Raw genomic sequence first — 15,000 nt, forward strand, 5'->3', positions numbered from 1 at the left:
CAGAGGACGAGTCACACGTTCAGAGGACGAGTCACACCTTTACAGGACGAGTCACACGTTCTCAGGACGAGTCACACGTTCGCAGGACGAGTCACACGTTCGCAGGACGAGTCACACCTTTACAGGACGAGTCACACGTTCACAGGACGAGTCACACCTTCACAGGACGAGTCACACCTTCACAGGACGAGTCACACCTTTACAGGACGAGTCACACGTTCTCAGGACGAGTCACACGTTCGCAGGACGAGTCACACGTTCGCAGGACGAGTCACACGTTCGCAGGACGAGTCACACGTTCGCAGGACGCGTCACACGTTCGCAGGACGCGTCACACGTTCGCAGGACGCGTCACACGTTCGCAGGACGCGTCACACGTTTACAGGACGCGTCACACGTTCGCAGGACGCGTCACACGTTCGCAGGACGCGTCACACGTTCGCAGGACGCGTCACACGTTCACAGGACGCGTGACACCTTCACAGGACGAGTCACACCTTCACAGGACGAGTCACACCTTTACAGGACGAGTCACACGTTCTCAGGACCAGTCACACGTTCGCAGGACGAGTCACACGTTCGCAGGACGAGTCACACGTTCGCAGGACGAGTCACACGTTCGCAGGACGCGTCACACGTTCGCAGGACGCGTCACACGTTCGCAGGACGAGTCACACGTTCGCAGGACGAGTCACACGTTCGCAGGACGTGTCACACGTTCGCAGGACGCGTCACACGTTCGCAGGACGCGTCACACGTTCACAGGACGCGTGACATGTTTACAGATTTAATCACCAATAAAAATAATTTGATTCTGAATAAAAATGAACTCCTCTTTAAAAAGCCCATGTGAACTCTTAATTCCTAATGACAATGATTATTCAGAATTATACTTAATTCTGACGTAAGTGGGAAGTTTATTCACAAATACACAGAGTTTTAGAGTTAATTTTAAAATATTATTGTTTGTTTTTAAAGCAACAAACATCTCAGACCTCACTGTTCCTACACATGTGCTCTGAAGTCTGATCACTTCAACTTATCGTCCCAAAAACAAGAGTCAAAAGCCGAGGTAACTCTGGAGTGACTCTGGAGTGACTCTGGAGTGACTCTGGAGTGACTCTGGAGTGATTCTGGAGTGACTCTGGAGTGATTCTGGAGTGACTCTGGAGTGACTCTGGGGTGAGACTCTGGAGTGACTCTGGAGTGACTCTGGAGTGACTCTGGAGTGACTCTGGAGTGACTCTGGAGTGACTCTGGAGTGACTCTGGAGTGACTCTGGGGTGAGACTCTGGGGTGAGACTCTGGAGTGACTCTGGAGTGACTCTGGAGTGACTCTGGAGTGACTCTGGGGAGTGACTCTGGAGTGACTCTGGAGTGACTCTGGAGTGACTCTGGAGTGACTCTGGAGTGACTCTGGGGAGTGACTCTGGAGTGACTCTGGAGTGACTCTGGAGTGACTCTGGAGTGACTCTGGAGTGACTCTGGGGCGTGACTCTGTGGCGCCCCCTTCAGTCTATTCTTTAAGTCTCGTTTAAAACACTTTGAGTCACAGATTTTAACACAGCGAGAAATTTAGTTTATTCACTATTTTTCTATTTGCTAATTTTAGTATTTTTTTGTTTTTTCATTGACCTGCTTATTTATTTATTTATTTATTTCGTTTGTTTATTTTGTGCCGACTCTGTGCAGCACTTTGGAGACTTTGTGTTGGTAAAATGTTCCGTACAAATAAAGTCGGGCTGGTTCAGACGAGTTTGTCCACGACTCGTTTTCAGTCGAATATTTAGTCGGTACAAACCTCGGTGATAAAACTGCTCTGACACATGAACGTTTTGGCTGAAGGAGGTGTTCTCGAACCCCGCCCCTTTAACTACAGCCCCTCCCCCCCTAGCCCCGCCCCCCTCGGCCCTCAGGTGCGCCGTTTGTCTGTCGCGGTTCGACGCTTCGCCGGACGCGTCCTTCAGCGAGACGATAAACTCTGATCTACGACTCGGGGGGACGAGGAGTCTAACCCGCAACCTCCTCGCCGCAGGGAGGAGGAGGCTAACCACTCTGCCACGTGCGCACGCACACGCAGAGGGACGGGGGAGTCTAACCCGCAACCCGGCGGCGCGAGGGCGGAGGCGCCGCTCTGTGCCGGCTGCGCGGTGCTGAGTGTGCGTTTGTGCGTTTGTGCGTTTCAGATTCACGGCTTTGACATCTGTGTCCTTCCCACCTCACTGCCCCCTGTCGTTTATCACCAGCCCCCCAACGTTTCACCCCCCCCATCGTCCAGGGCCCACGGAACGAGGGATGAGGAGGAAGAGGAGAGAGAATGAGGAAGAAGGGTGGAGAAGGGAGGAGAGAGTAACGAGGGAGGACGGAGAGCAGGAGAGGAGAGAGGAGGAAGGAAAAGTGAGGAAGAGGAGACGAGGGGAGAAGAGGAGGAGAGGAAGAGGAGAGCGATGGAGAGAGAGAGAGAGAGAGAGAGAGAGGAGGAGAAAGGGGAGGAGAGAGAAAGGAAGAGGAGAGCAACGAGGAGGGAGAAAAGGAGGAGGAGAGGGGAAGAGGAAGAGGTGGAGGAGAGCGATGGAGAGGGAGAGAGGAGGAAGAGGAGGAGAGGAAGAAGAGTGATGGAGAAGGAGAGGGGGATGAGGAGGAGGAGGAGGGTTAAAGATGAGCCTAATGTGCTGCAGAGAATGATGCTGCTCGATGCTGATGTAGTTTAAACACACAGCACAGAACTGGACATCCTTCACAGAGACGAGAGAGAGAGAGAGAGATGGAGAGAGAGAAGAGGAGGAGGAGGAGGGAGAGATGGAATAGAGAGGGGGGGAAGTGAAGAGGAGGGAGGAGGGGGGGGGGGGGGGGGGGGGGGGCAGAGTCAAGTGGAGCCAAAAGCAGAAACGGAGCCGTGATAAGTGTTTATGAGAACAAGGCCCCGAGCGAAACACACGAGGGAGGAGGGAGAGAGAGAGAGAGAGAGAGAGGGGGGGGGGGGGGGGGATGGAGGGGGGGGCGGGTACAGTGACGGAGGGAAAGAGAGGAGGAGGGGGGGTGGGGGGGGGTACAGTGACGAAGGGAAAGAGAGGAGGGAGAGGAGGGGGGGTACAGTGATGGAGGGAGAGGGGCAGCGGAGGGAGGTACAGTCACGGAGGGGGGGATGAGGAGGAGGAGGGGGGTAGAGGGGGAGGGGGGGGGGGTGTGTAGTAAATGGAATGTGGCGCCGTTGGGAACAGGAAGTGCAGCCGTTGCCAAATCTCAGGTCAGACACGGAATCATAAACACGACTGAAACAGCACGATTGCACTCGCTCTTTCTCTCTCTTTCTTTTTCTCTTTCATTCATTCTCTCTCTCTTTCTCTCTCTCTCTGGAGCCACAGCCGCCGCGGGGCAGACTGTTCATCTGGTGCATTGTGACGGTTCGGTCGGTTTAAGGCCGTGTGTCTGAGCAGAATGTTGATGTTCTGCAGATTCAGCTCTTTAGGTCACAGCCAGACTCTACGTTTATACTGTTTCTACCTTTATATTCCATTTATACCATTTATACTGTTTGTACTAGGGATGAGCATGATTAATCGATTAATCGATAATTGATCATTAAGAATTTCATGGATTCCGTTGATTTTAATGGACAAACTGAATGTATGTGTGTGTGTCGTGACCAAACAGGTGTGTACATGTGTCTCTGCATCAGAAGGAGCGACACACAAACAGTGGGTCAGTCTGTAACGAACCGAAGCACAAATGTGGATTTAACCAGGATTTGTAGAAGAAATTCCACACTTTCCGTTGCGTTGGGACAAGTGTGAGTCCATGTGCACAGTGGATAAAGCAGCACATATGTTTCTGTGTCCAGTGGGAAAAAGTTTTTCCAGGTGAGAGTCGCTCAATGTGGATGACGAGGCCCCGCCCCCCTCCCCCCGTACGCTGTCCTGGTTTTGACAAACACAAATCTGGTCACACTGACCTGTATTCACCTGAGTCATGTCTTTTAATCCAACACAAGTTGAACCACATCAGCGACACAAGAGCTGGAGTTTTATCTTCACTTAGTTTATGTAAATTAGTGATGTGGTTTTAAGTTTTGTTTCTGTGAGATTTGAACAAAACTGAATTAAACACATTATAATGTCAAACAGCTGATGTGGATCTAGAGTCGTTATGTTTATATGTCGTAAAGTTGAATTTATTGATGCAGATTAGTGCAGATAGTAATAATAATGATGATCATTTTAATAGAAAAAAATTCATGATTAATCGATAATCGATCGTTAATTCTTCCGACGATCGATGAAGAAAATTTCATCAAATGCCCGTCCCTAGTTTGTACCATTCAATACCATTTATATCGTTTATAACATTAAAAACTGTTTATACCATTTGTACCGTTCATGCTGTTTATACTGTTTATATCGTTCAACAGGAAACATCAGACCAGCTTCAGGAGCTCCAGGCCCAGCTGTCTGTCAAACACACACCAGCCAATGAGGACGCACCATGACAAACCCCGCCCACCTGCCACACCTGTCCCACCTGTCCCACCTGTCCCACCTGCCACACCTGCCACACCTGTCCCACCTGTCCCACCTGTCCCACCTGCCACACCTGTCCACACCTGCCACACCTGTCACACCTGTCACACCTGCCACACCTGTCCCACCTGCCACACCTGTCCCACCTGTCCACACCTGTCCCACCTGTCCACACCTGCCACACCTGTCCCACCTGTCACACCTGTTGTCCCACCTGTCACACCTGCCACACCTGTCCCACCTGCCACACCTGTCCCACCTGTCACACCTGCCACACCTGTCCCACCTGTCCCACCTGTCCCACCTGCCACACCTGTCCCACCTGTCCCACCTGCCACACCTGTCCCACCTGTCCCACCTGCCACACCTGTCACACCTGCCACACCTGTCACATATATTTTCTTATGTGATATTTTGACTTTATAATTTTTGGACGTTTTAAAAGCGTCTTTGATCTTTATGACTCTAAATTGATTCCATAAATATGAGCGGTTTATTGTCCGAGAAACAGGAAGTGCAGGTGCACACTCGGGTTCAGAGCGCTGATACTTTGGGCCGTGGACGGGGAGACTCGTGTCGACCTGAAGGACGCCTTAACGATATTTTTAATGAGTATTGATTCCTCGTTTGTTCCCGTCTCATTAAACGCTCGTCTCGTTTCCTTTTTCCTTCGGCTCCTGTTTTTTCTCACGTCGTCAAACTGAATTAATTTGAACAATTATTCATTTCAAAAGAGATTTACAGCCCCGATCTCCTCCTCCTGCCCACGTATCTGCCCCAAACACAGGCAGAACACGCAAACGCCTCACCGCACGCTCCACCGCTCTGGGAATAGAACCTGTGACCTTCTCACTGTGACACTGGGCCACACTGAACACTGCAGCGTGTAACAGAAACAAAAGTATAAATAAAAGAAAAACAAATCTCATTTTACACAAGTGAAAGTGAAAGTGAAAGTGAACGTGTGCTCCTGGTTCTCCTCATTGGGCTGGACTTCAGTTTTAATGAAGCGTTTATTGTTATCATTTCACTTATTGTGCCAAACAGTGTTTTAAAGCTACACTACGTCACTTTCTGCATGTTTCCATGGAAACAATGTTCAACATTCTCCATGGCAACAGATTTGATTTATATTTTTGTACGTTTTATGTCACAGTGTGGAGAACTACAGCAAAAGGAACAACATCAACATAGAACAAGCAGGAGGAGAGTCAGGTCTGTGGAGAGGCGAGCTCACAGTGAGGACAGAGTCAGGTCTGTGGAGAGGCGAGCTCACAGTGAGGACAGAGTCAGGTCTGTGGAGAGGCGAGCTCACAGTGAGGACAGAGTCAGGTCTGTGGAGAGGCGAGCTCACAGTGAGGACAGAGTCAGGTCTGTGGAGAGGCGAGCTCACAGTGAGGACAGAGTCAGGTCTGTGGAGAGGCGAGCTCACAGTGAGGACAGAGTCAGGTCTGTGGAGAGGCGAGCTCACAGTGAGGACAGAGTCAGGTCTGTGGAGAGGCGAGCTCACAGTGAGGACAGAGTCAGGTCTGTGGAGAGGCGAGCTCAGAGGACAGAGTCAGGTCTGTGGAGAGGCGAGCTCACAGTGAGGACAGAGTCAGGTCTGTGGAGAGGCGAGCTCACAGTGAGGACAGAGTCAGGTCTGTGGAGAGGCGAGCTCACAGTGAGCACAGAGTCAGGTCTGTGGAGAGGCGAGCTCACACTCACAGTGAGGACAGAGGATTTTCTGTGCTATAAATAATTCAACCCAAAGTGAAACCCCCACAGTCAGAGGTGAGTGTTGTACCTGATCCTCCGTCCGCCAGGTAAAGGTCACGAGCGAAAAGCACCGAGTCCAACATCGACTCGAACAGGAGGAAGTATCCCTGAAACACACAGACACAGAGGAGGGGGGTGAGATTTAGAGCCCGACCGATATATCGGTTGATATGAGCACCTGGAAGCATATCGACTATCAGCCGATATTTCCTGTGGACATGTGATACGTCGTTATAAATCTTAGACTCTCTACATTCTGTTCATTTAATTCAATTTACAGACAGATAAATGTCCAAATATGTGACTCCACATCAGTGTTTATCTGTGGAGTCATTTGTGTGTGTGTGTGTGTGTTTGTACTGTCCCTGAACACACCACAGAGTCAAGTCACACATGTGTGTTTGTTCACACGCGCAGACACAGATCCAAACACTGAGATTATTTTCTTTTTATGGACAATCGGTTTGAGTCTGGATTAAAAGGACATTTATTAGTTGAGACTTGTGATGTGGGAGGAGCCTGTGTGATGTGGGAGGAGCCTGTGTGATGTGGGAGGAGCCTGTGTGATGTGGGAGGAGCCTGTGTGAGGCTGAGTGTTGTTTTGGTCATTTGTTCTTGATGATCTGTGTCACATAAACAGGTGGTTTTCTATTGGTCTGTTGTAAAGTGATTATTTGTTTCTGCATTGATGTAAATGAGCTGTGAACAGACGTGTGAATGATCGACATTTACACATAGAATTAATTACCGCGGCGCGCAGCATTTACGGCTAAAGGCTAATAGTGACTGTTTATTTCCTCTCTAGTAGTGACGGTCGGTCGTGAACGAAGCGGCTCTTAGATCGGCTCTTTGAAACGAACGACAGGAGCCTGATCCTTATTGGGAGTCGTGTTTTCTCTTTCTCTCACTTTTTTTCTCTTCACGTCGCGTTCAGACTCGTGGGAGTTTGACAGCAGCAGCGGCTCAAAACCAAACTTTCAAAAATCTGTGTGTGGATAAGGTAAAAAAAAACAAAGCATAAAATAAATAAACCAGGACTAATCTTGGGGTTGAGAGACGGAGACCGAGTCCAGACACTCAGTCCTGGTCTAGTCCTGGTTCAGTTCAGGTCTAGTCCTGTTTTAGTCCTATGACATTTCATGTAAAGAGGCAGAAGAACAATAAATGTTTCCTAAATAAACCCAGTTTAAAATCCACCAGAGCCAAACCTAAGTTTTTTTTAAATAATTCAAGATTTACATAAAATTTTTACATCACTAAATATATCGGTGATTATATCGGCAGCTCCAACTCCCATTATATCGGTATCATATTGGCCACAACAAAATCCATATCGGTTGGGCTCTAGTTCGATTTATGATTTAAACTCTGATGTGTACGTGGTGAATCGTTCCCCTGTTCCATAAGTCAGATGCCCTCCCCGGAACATGACTGTAATTAGCACATGTAATCAGATTACTCTCCCACAGACGAGCGCTGATCAGAGCCCCATCATCGCCACGACGACAGCAGCCCTGACACACCGGGGTACCCACAGCCCCTCGCCGTGACCCCGCCGTGACCCCGCCCCCTCGGCGCTCCGGACGTTCCCCCCCCGCCCCCTCGGCGCTCCGGACGTTCCCCCGCCCCCTCGGCGCTCCGGACGTTCCCCCGCCCCCTCGGCGCTCCGGACGTTCCCCCCCCCCCTCGGCGCTCCGGACGTTCCCCCCGCCCCCTCGGCGCTCCGGACGTTCCCCCCGGCCCCTCGGCGCTCCGGACGTTCCTCGGCTCTCAGATTTTTCCATTAAAGTTGGAATTGGTTTGTGTGAAACGCCCGGCACTGACACGTTCATTCTGCTGACAAACAGGTCTGTCCAGAGCCCGGGCGTTTCACTCACACCTGGGAATTCTGTTTAGGAACGTTCAAACGGGAATTATATCGACTCATACTCGCTCCGATTTTGCTAAACACGGCAAAAGTGCGTGAGAGTCCAGAGCGGCGCCGGCCCAGACCCCCCCCCCCCCCGCTGCTGCACGTCACAGCAGAACGAGACGCTGAACAAAACCATAATATATATAAATATATTTGTTTCGATTCTTCAGATTAGAACCTGCGTTTGGTCCATCTCCAAAATATTTTATGCAAATTAATGAATATTTAGAGCTCAAGACTACAACCAGTGTTGGGAAGTTGACTTTTAAAATGTAATCCCCAGATTACAGATTACATCCCCCAAAATGTAGTTTGTAACAGAATCCAGTAAATTACTTAAAGTGAGTAATGTAATCTGATTACTTTGGATTACTTGATTTGCTGTAGAGAAACAAAGACGAGAAAATCTTCACATAAGAAGTTTTGTCTGATAAAAGAAAATAAAAAGTCCAAACTTTACTGAACCAAATTAAAAATATTATTGATAGAAGAAGAAGAAACACGTCCACACAGCAGGATTTAGTCCTGGTTTAGTCCTGGTTTAGTCCTGGTTTAGACCTGTTTTAGACCTGGTTTAAACCTGGTTTAGTCCTGGTTTAGTTTCCGGCAATGAGTGGAATTACTGAAAAAAAAAAAAAGGGAATACTCCGAAATGTGAAAACAAGAAAATCCCTCTGTGTAATCGATTTATTTCAACAAAGTAACTGTAATCTAATTACCACTCACTGAAACAGTAACTGTAACTGAATACAGTTACTCATCATTTGTACTCTGATTACTCCCCAACACTGGCTACGACACAGAACCAAATGAATAAAGAAGATTCCAATAATGTGTCATTTTCTTCAACAAACACAAACTGAAACTTTTATAAACGTTTGTAAAGTGCAGCTCCTCTGTGTCTGTCTGTGTGTGTGTGTGTCTGTGTGTGTGTGTGTCTGTGTGTGTGTGTGTGTGTCTGTGTGTGTGTCTGTGTGTGTGTGTCTGTGTGTGTGTGTGTCTGTGTGTGTGTCTGTGTGTGTGTCTGTGTGTGTGTGTGTGTGTGTGTGTGTGTGTGTCTGTGTGTGTGTGTCTGTGTGTGTGTGTGTCTGTGTGTCTGTGTGTGTGTCTGTGTGTGTGTCTGTGTCTGTGTGTGTGTCTGTGTGTGTGTGTGTGTGTGTGTGTGTCTGTGTGTGTGTGTGTGTGTGTGTGTGTGTGTGTGTGTGTGTGTCTGTGTGTGTGTGTGTGTGTGTGTGCTGTGTGTGTGTGTGTCTGTGTGTGTGTGTCTGTGTGTGTGTCTGTGTGTGTGTCTGTGTGTGTGTCTGTCTGTGTGTGTGTCTGTCTGTGTGTGTCTGTGTGTGTGTCTGTGTGTGTGTCTGTGTGTGTGTGTGTGTGTGTGTCTGTGTGTGTGTGTGTGCTGTGTGTGTGTGTGTGTGTGTGTGTGTGTGTGTGTGTGTCTGTGTGTGTGTGTGTGTGTGTGTGTGTGTGTGTGTGTGTGTGCTGTGTGTCTGTGTGTGTGTGTGTGTGTGTGTGTGTGTGTGTGTGTGTGTGTGTGTGTGTCTGTGTGTGTGTGTGTGTGTGTGTGTCTGTGTGTGTGTGTGTGTGTGTGTGTGTGTGTGTGTGTGTGTGTGTGTGTGTGTGTGTGTGTGTGTGTGTCTGTGTGTGTGTGTGTGTGTGTGTGTGTGTGTGTGTGTGTGTGTGTCTGTGTGTGTGTGTGTGTGTGTGTGTGTGTGTGTGTCTGTGTGTGTGTGTGTGTGTGTGTGTGTGTGTGTGTGTGTGTGTGTGTGTGTGTGTCTGTGTGTGTGTGTGTGTGTGTGTCTGTGTGTGTGTGTGTGTGTGTCTGTGTGTGTGTGTGTGTGTGTCTGTGTGTGTGTGTGTGTGTCTGTGTGTGTGTGTGTGTGTGTCTGTGTGTGTGTGTGTGTGTGTCTGTGTGTGTGTGTGTGTGTGTCTGTGTGTGTGTGTGTGTCTGTGTGTGTGTGTGTCTGTGTGTGTGTGTGTGTGTGTGTGTGTGTCTGTGTGTGTGTGTCTGTGTGTGTGTGTGTGTGTGTGTGTGTGTGTCTGTGTGTGTGTGTCTGTGTGTGTGTGTCTGTGTCTGTGTGTGTGTCTGTGTGTGTGTGGTGTGTGTCTGTGTGTGTCTGTGTGTGTGTGTGTGTGTGTGTGTGTGTGTCTGTGTGTGTGTGTGTGTGTGTGTGTGTGTGTGTGTGTGTCTGTGTGTGTGTGTGTGTGTGTCTGTGTGTGTGTGTGTGTGTCTGTGTGTGTGTGTGTGTGTGTGTGTGTGTGTGTGTGTCTGTGTGTGTGTGTGTGTGTGTGTGTGTGTGTGTGTGTGTGTGTGTGTGTGTCTGTGTGTGTGTCTGTGTGTGTGTGTGTGTGTGTGTGTGTGTGTGTGTCTGTGTGTGTGTGTGTGTGTGTGTGTGTGTGTGTGTGTGTGTGTGTGTGTGTGTGTGTGTGTGTGTGTGTGTGTCTGTGTGTGTGTGTGTGTGTGTGTGTGTGTCTGTGTGTGTGTGTGTCTGTGTGTGTGTGTGTGTCTGTGTGTGTGTCTGTGTGTGTGTGTGTGTGTGTGTGTCTGTGTGTGTGTGTGTGTGTCTGTGTGTGTGTGTGTGTGTGTGCTGTGTGTGTGTGTGTGTGTGTGTGTGTGTGTGTGTGTGTGTGTGTGTGTGTGTGTGTGTGTGTGTGTGTGTCTGTGTGTGTGTGTGTGTGTCTGTGTGTGTGTGTGTGTCTGTGTGTGTGTGTGTGTGTGTGTGTGTGTGTGTGTGTGTGTGTGTGTGTGTGTGTGTGTGTGTGTGTGTGTGTGTGCTGTGTGTGTGTGTGTGTGTGTCTGTGTGTGTGTGTGTGTGTGTGTGTGTGTGTCTGTGTGTGTGTGTGTGTGTGTGTGTGTGTGTGTGGTGTGTGTGTGTGTGTGTGTGTGTGTGTGTGTGTGTGTGTGTGTGTGTCTGTGTGTGTGTGTGTGTGTGTGTGTGTGTCTGTGTGTGTGTGTGTGTGTGTGTGTGTGTCTGTGTGTGTGTGTGTGTGTCTGTGTGTGTGTGTGTGTGTGTGTGTGTGTGTGTGTGTCTGTGTGTGTGTGTGTCTGTGTGTGTGTGTGTGTGTGTGTGTGTGTGTGTGTGTGTGTGTGTGTGTGTGTGTGTGTGTGTGTGTTGTGTGTGTGTGTCTGTGTGTGTGTGTGTGTGTGTGTGTGTCTGTGTGTGTGTGTGTGTGTGTCTGTGTGTGTGTCTGTGTGTCTGTGTGTGTGTGTGTGTGTGTGTGTGTGTGTGTGTTTCTGATCTTCAGTTTGTTTCATCCTGGACATTTTCCTGAAGTTTCCACAGTTTGAGCAGCTTCAGCTTCAGCTTCATCATGAGCCCAGTTCTGCTGCAGGAACCGTCACAACTGAAGAAGAAGAAGAAACTCCTCAAACTCCCTGAGCTGCTTCTCTTCACGATCTGTTTCTCTTCACGATCTGCTTCTCTTCACGATCTGCTTCTCTTCACGATCTGTTTCTCTTCACGATCTGTTTCTCTTCACGATCTGTTTCTCTTCACGATCTGTTTCTCTTCACGATCTGTTTCTCTTCACGATCTGTTTCTCTTCACGATCTGTTTCTCTTCACGATCTGTTTCTCTTCACGATCTGTTTCTCTTCACGATCTGTTTCTCTTCACGATCTGTTTCTCTTCACGATCTGTTTCTCTTCACGATCTGTTTCTCTTCACGATCTGTTTCTCTTCACGATCTGTTTCTCTTCACGATCTGTTTCTCTTCACGATCTGCTGGAGGAAGGTCTTTTTCTACTTTCACGTCTTTTTCTGATCGATTTAAGTTTTTAGATTTGACTTTTTGACCAAACTTTTCTACACTCTAAAGTCCGTGACACTTCTGATGAGCCTCACACAAACAGACGACATCATGTTTGTGTTCGTTTATGTTCTTATCGACTCTTCTGGTGTCGTTTCGTCTTATGATTTTGCATATTCTGCGCAGACACGGTTCTTTCTTCTGCCTGTGATCTCGGCTTCGGTCTGAGCTCATTAAACAAACTCTGTCTCCCTCAGGAGCTTCTGTAATTAAAATCCCGCTGTATCCGAGCGCTGTGATCTGCCCCGCGGCGGCAGGAGCAGACAGGGCCGACAGGGGCTGACGGGGGCCGACAGGTGACAGAAATTAGGCTCGGTTCAGACTGCAGGACTTAATGCTCAATTTGGATTTTTTTTCTTTTTGTGTGTGAAATGTGATTTTTGTCGTGAGCTCGTTCGCATTTCCACTTAAATGTGACCTGTGTGTGAACTTTAAACAGCCCAACAGTGTCACACATGTGCACGGGACCAGTGTCGGGAGTAACAGATTACATGTACCGGAGTAATCAGAGTACAAATGATGAGTAACTGTATTCAGTTACAGTTACTGTTTCAGAGTGGAGGGACTGATCTGTGTTTCACTCACACGGAGTCACACAGGATTTTCATGTGAGGAGAAGAACGTTTATGAACGTTTGTGAACGTTTGTGAACGTTTGTGAACGTTTGTGAACGTTTGTGAACGTTTGTGAACGTTTGTGAACGTTTGTGAACGTTTGTGAACGTTTGTGAACGTTTGTGAACGTTTGTGAACGTTTGTGAACGTTTGTGAACGTTTGTGAACGTTTGTGAACGTTTGTGAACGTTTGTGAACGTTTGTGAGCGCCGACTTGTTCCACTCAGCGAATTGACTGAACCCACATGTTAAAGATCAGATTTGACTGGGTTTGAGGAGCACAGATCCAAGTGTCCTGGGTCACATTTGAAAAAAATCAGGTCTGTGTGGTTCAGATTATGGACGGGCATTTGATGAAATTTTCTTAATCGATCATCGGAAGAATTAACGATCGATTATCGATTAATCATGAACGTTTTTCTATTAAAATGATCATCATTATTATTACTATCTGCACTAATCTGCATCAATAAATTCAACTTTACGACATATAAACATAACGACTCTAGATCCACATCAGCTGTTTGACATTATAATGTGTTTAATTCAGTTTTGTTCAAATCTCACAGAAACAAAACTTAAAACCACATCACTAATTTACATAAACTAAGTGAAGATAAAACTCCAGCTCTTGTGTCGCTGATGTGGTTCAACTTGTGTTGGATTAAAAGACATGACTCAGGTGAATACAGGTCAGTGTGACCAGATTTGTGTTTGTCAAAACCAGGACAGCGTACGGGGGGAGGGGGGCGGGGCCTCGTCATCCACATTGAGCGACTCTCACCTGGAAAAACTTTTTCCCACTGGACACAGAAACATATGTGCTGCTTTATCCACTGTGCACATGGACTCACACTTGTCCCAACGCAACGGAAAGTGTGGAATTTCTTCTACAAATCCTGGTTAAATCCACATTTGTGCTTCGGTTCGTTACAGACTGACCCACTGTTTGTGTGTCGCTCCTTCTGATGCAGAGACACATGTACACACCTGTTTGGTCACGACACACACACATACATTCAGTTTGTCCATTAAAATCAACGGAATCCATGAAATTCTTAATGATCAATTATCAATTAATCGATTAATCATGCCCATCCCTAGTCCTGGGTCACATTTGAAAAAAATCAGATCTGTGTGGTTCAGACTGACATTAAAAGATCAGATACAGGAGAAAAAGGAGAAAAAAAACAGACTCGAGTCACTTCAGGGTGAACGTGGAGTCAGAGTTTGTGATTGGACCGACACAAATAAGGACGGATGATGTTTGTTACACTTTGTGGTCTCAGCTCCTCGTGCATCTAAAACAGACGAGGAAGACGAGGAGGAGGGGGGAGGGGAGGGGCTCGAGCGGACAGTGACGGGGGGGGGGGGGGGGGGGGGGTGAAGAGCGAGGAAGGGGGCGGGTGGGGGCAGCGTGGCGTGAAATTGTCCCTAAATGATGAGTCCTGATTGGTTTTGTGGCAGACACGGAGTCGTCAGCACAAACACGATTCACACTGTGAGGTCACGAGGTGGGGCAGAGTTTGCGTGTTCAGCCTGTGTCAGCCCCGGAGCCGCCACAGAACAGTACTGCAGTACTGAAGTATGTGAAGTGTCAGGTCAGGTTCAGACCAGAGTAAATCACCTCGGCAGGGTTCACCTGTCCACCTGTCAGCGTCACAGTAAAATCGAGGTTCGTGACATTAGATCTGGTTTAAGGAGAGACATTTCTGTGTCTTCACTGGAATCTGGGAATATCAAGAACGAGCCGAGGGGTTGTTCCAGGATACACTGGTTGGGGCTGGTTGTTTGGGGTCAGTTGTCGAGGTGGGTCTGGTTGTCGGGGGGTGGGTCTGGTTGTCGGGGGGTGGGTCTGGTTGTCGGGGGGTGGGTCTGGTTGTCGAGGTGGGTCTGGTTGTCGAGGAGTGGGTCTGGTTGCCGGGGGGTGGGTCTGGTTGCCGAGGTGGGTCTGGTTGTCGGGGGGTGGGTCTGGTTGTCGAGGGGTGGTCTGGTTGTCGGGGGGTGGGTCTGGTTGTCGGGGGGTGGGTCTGGTTGTCGGGGGGTGGGTCTGGTTGTCGGTGGGTCTGGTTGTCGGGGGTGGGTCTGGTTGTCGAGGGGTGGGTCTGGTTGTCGGGGTGGGTCTGGTTGTCGGGGGTGGGTCTGGTTGTCGGGGGGTGGGTCTGGTTGTCGAGGTGGGTCTGGTTGTCGGGGGGTGGGTCCTGGTTGTCGGGGGGTGGGTCTGGTTGTCGGGGGTGGGTCTGGTTGTCGGGGGTGGGTCTGGTTGTCGAGGGGTGGGTCTGGTTGTCGGGGGGTGGGTCTGGTTGTCGGGGGTGGGTCTGGTTGTCGGGGGGTGGGTCTGGTTGTTGTAGTTTTGATTCTCGTTTGAGTATCGGACTCGTCTGAGGATGTGA

At 48.9% G+C, this 15,000-nt stretch overlaps 1 protein-coding gene across 1 annotated transcript in view; it reads right to left on the reverse strand.

Annotated features, from left to right (window-relative positions):
* LOC110172226 (protein arginine N-methyltransferase 3-like) overlaps positions 1–15,000 on the reverse strand; it is a 114,887-nt gene that overhangs the window by 73,273 nt on the left and 26,614 nt on the right. Inside the window, exon 8 of the mRNA XM_055154388.1 lies at positions 6,304–6,382. Coding sequence (XP_055010363.1) covers positions 6,304–6,382 — 79 coding nt within the window. The remainder of the gene's footprint in view (positions 1–6,303; positions 6,383–15,000) is intronic.

Source organism: Boleophthalmus pectinirostris, unplaced genomic scaffold (assembly GCF_026225935.1).
Source record: "Boleophthalmus pectinirostris isolate CB_2022bp ecotype Guang Dong unplaced genomic scaffold, ASM2622593v1 HiC_scaffold_19, whole genome shotgun sequence".
Lineage (NCBI taxonomy): Eukaryota > Metazoa > Chordata > Actinopteri > Gobiiformes > Gobiidae > Boleophthalmus > Boleophthalmus pectinirostris.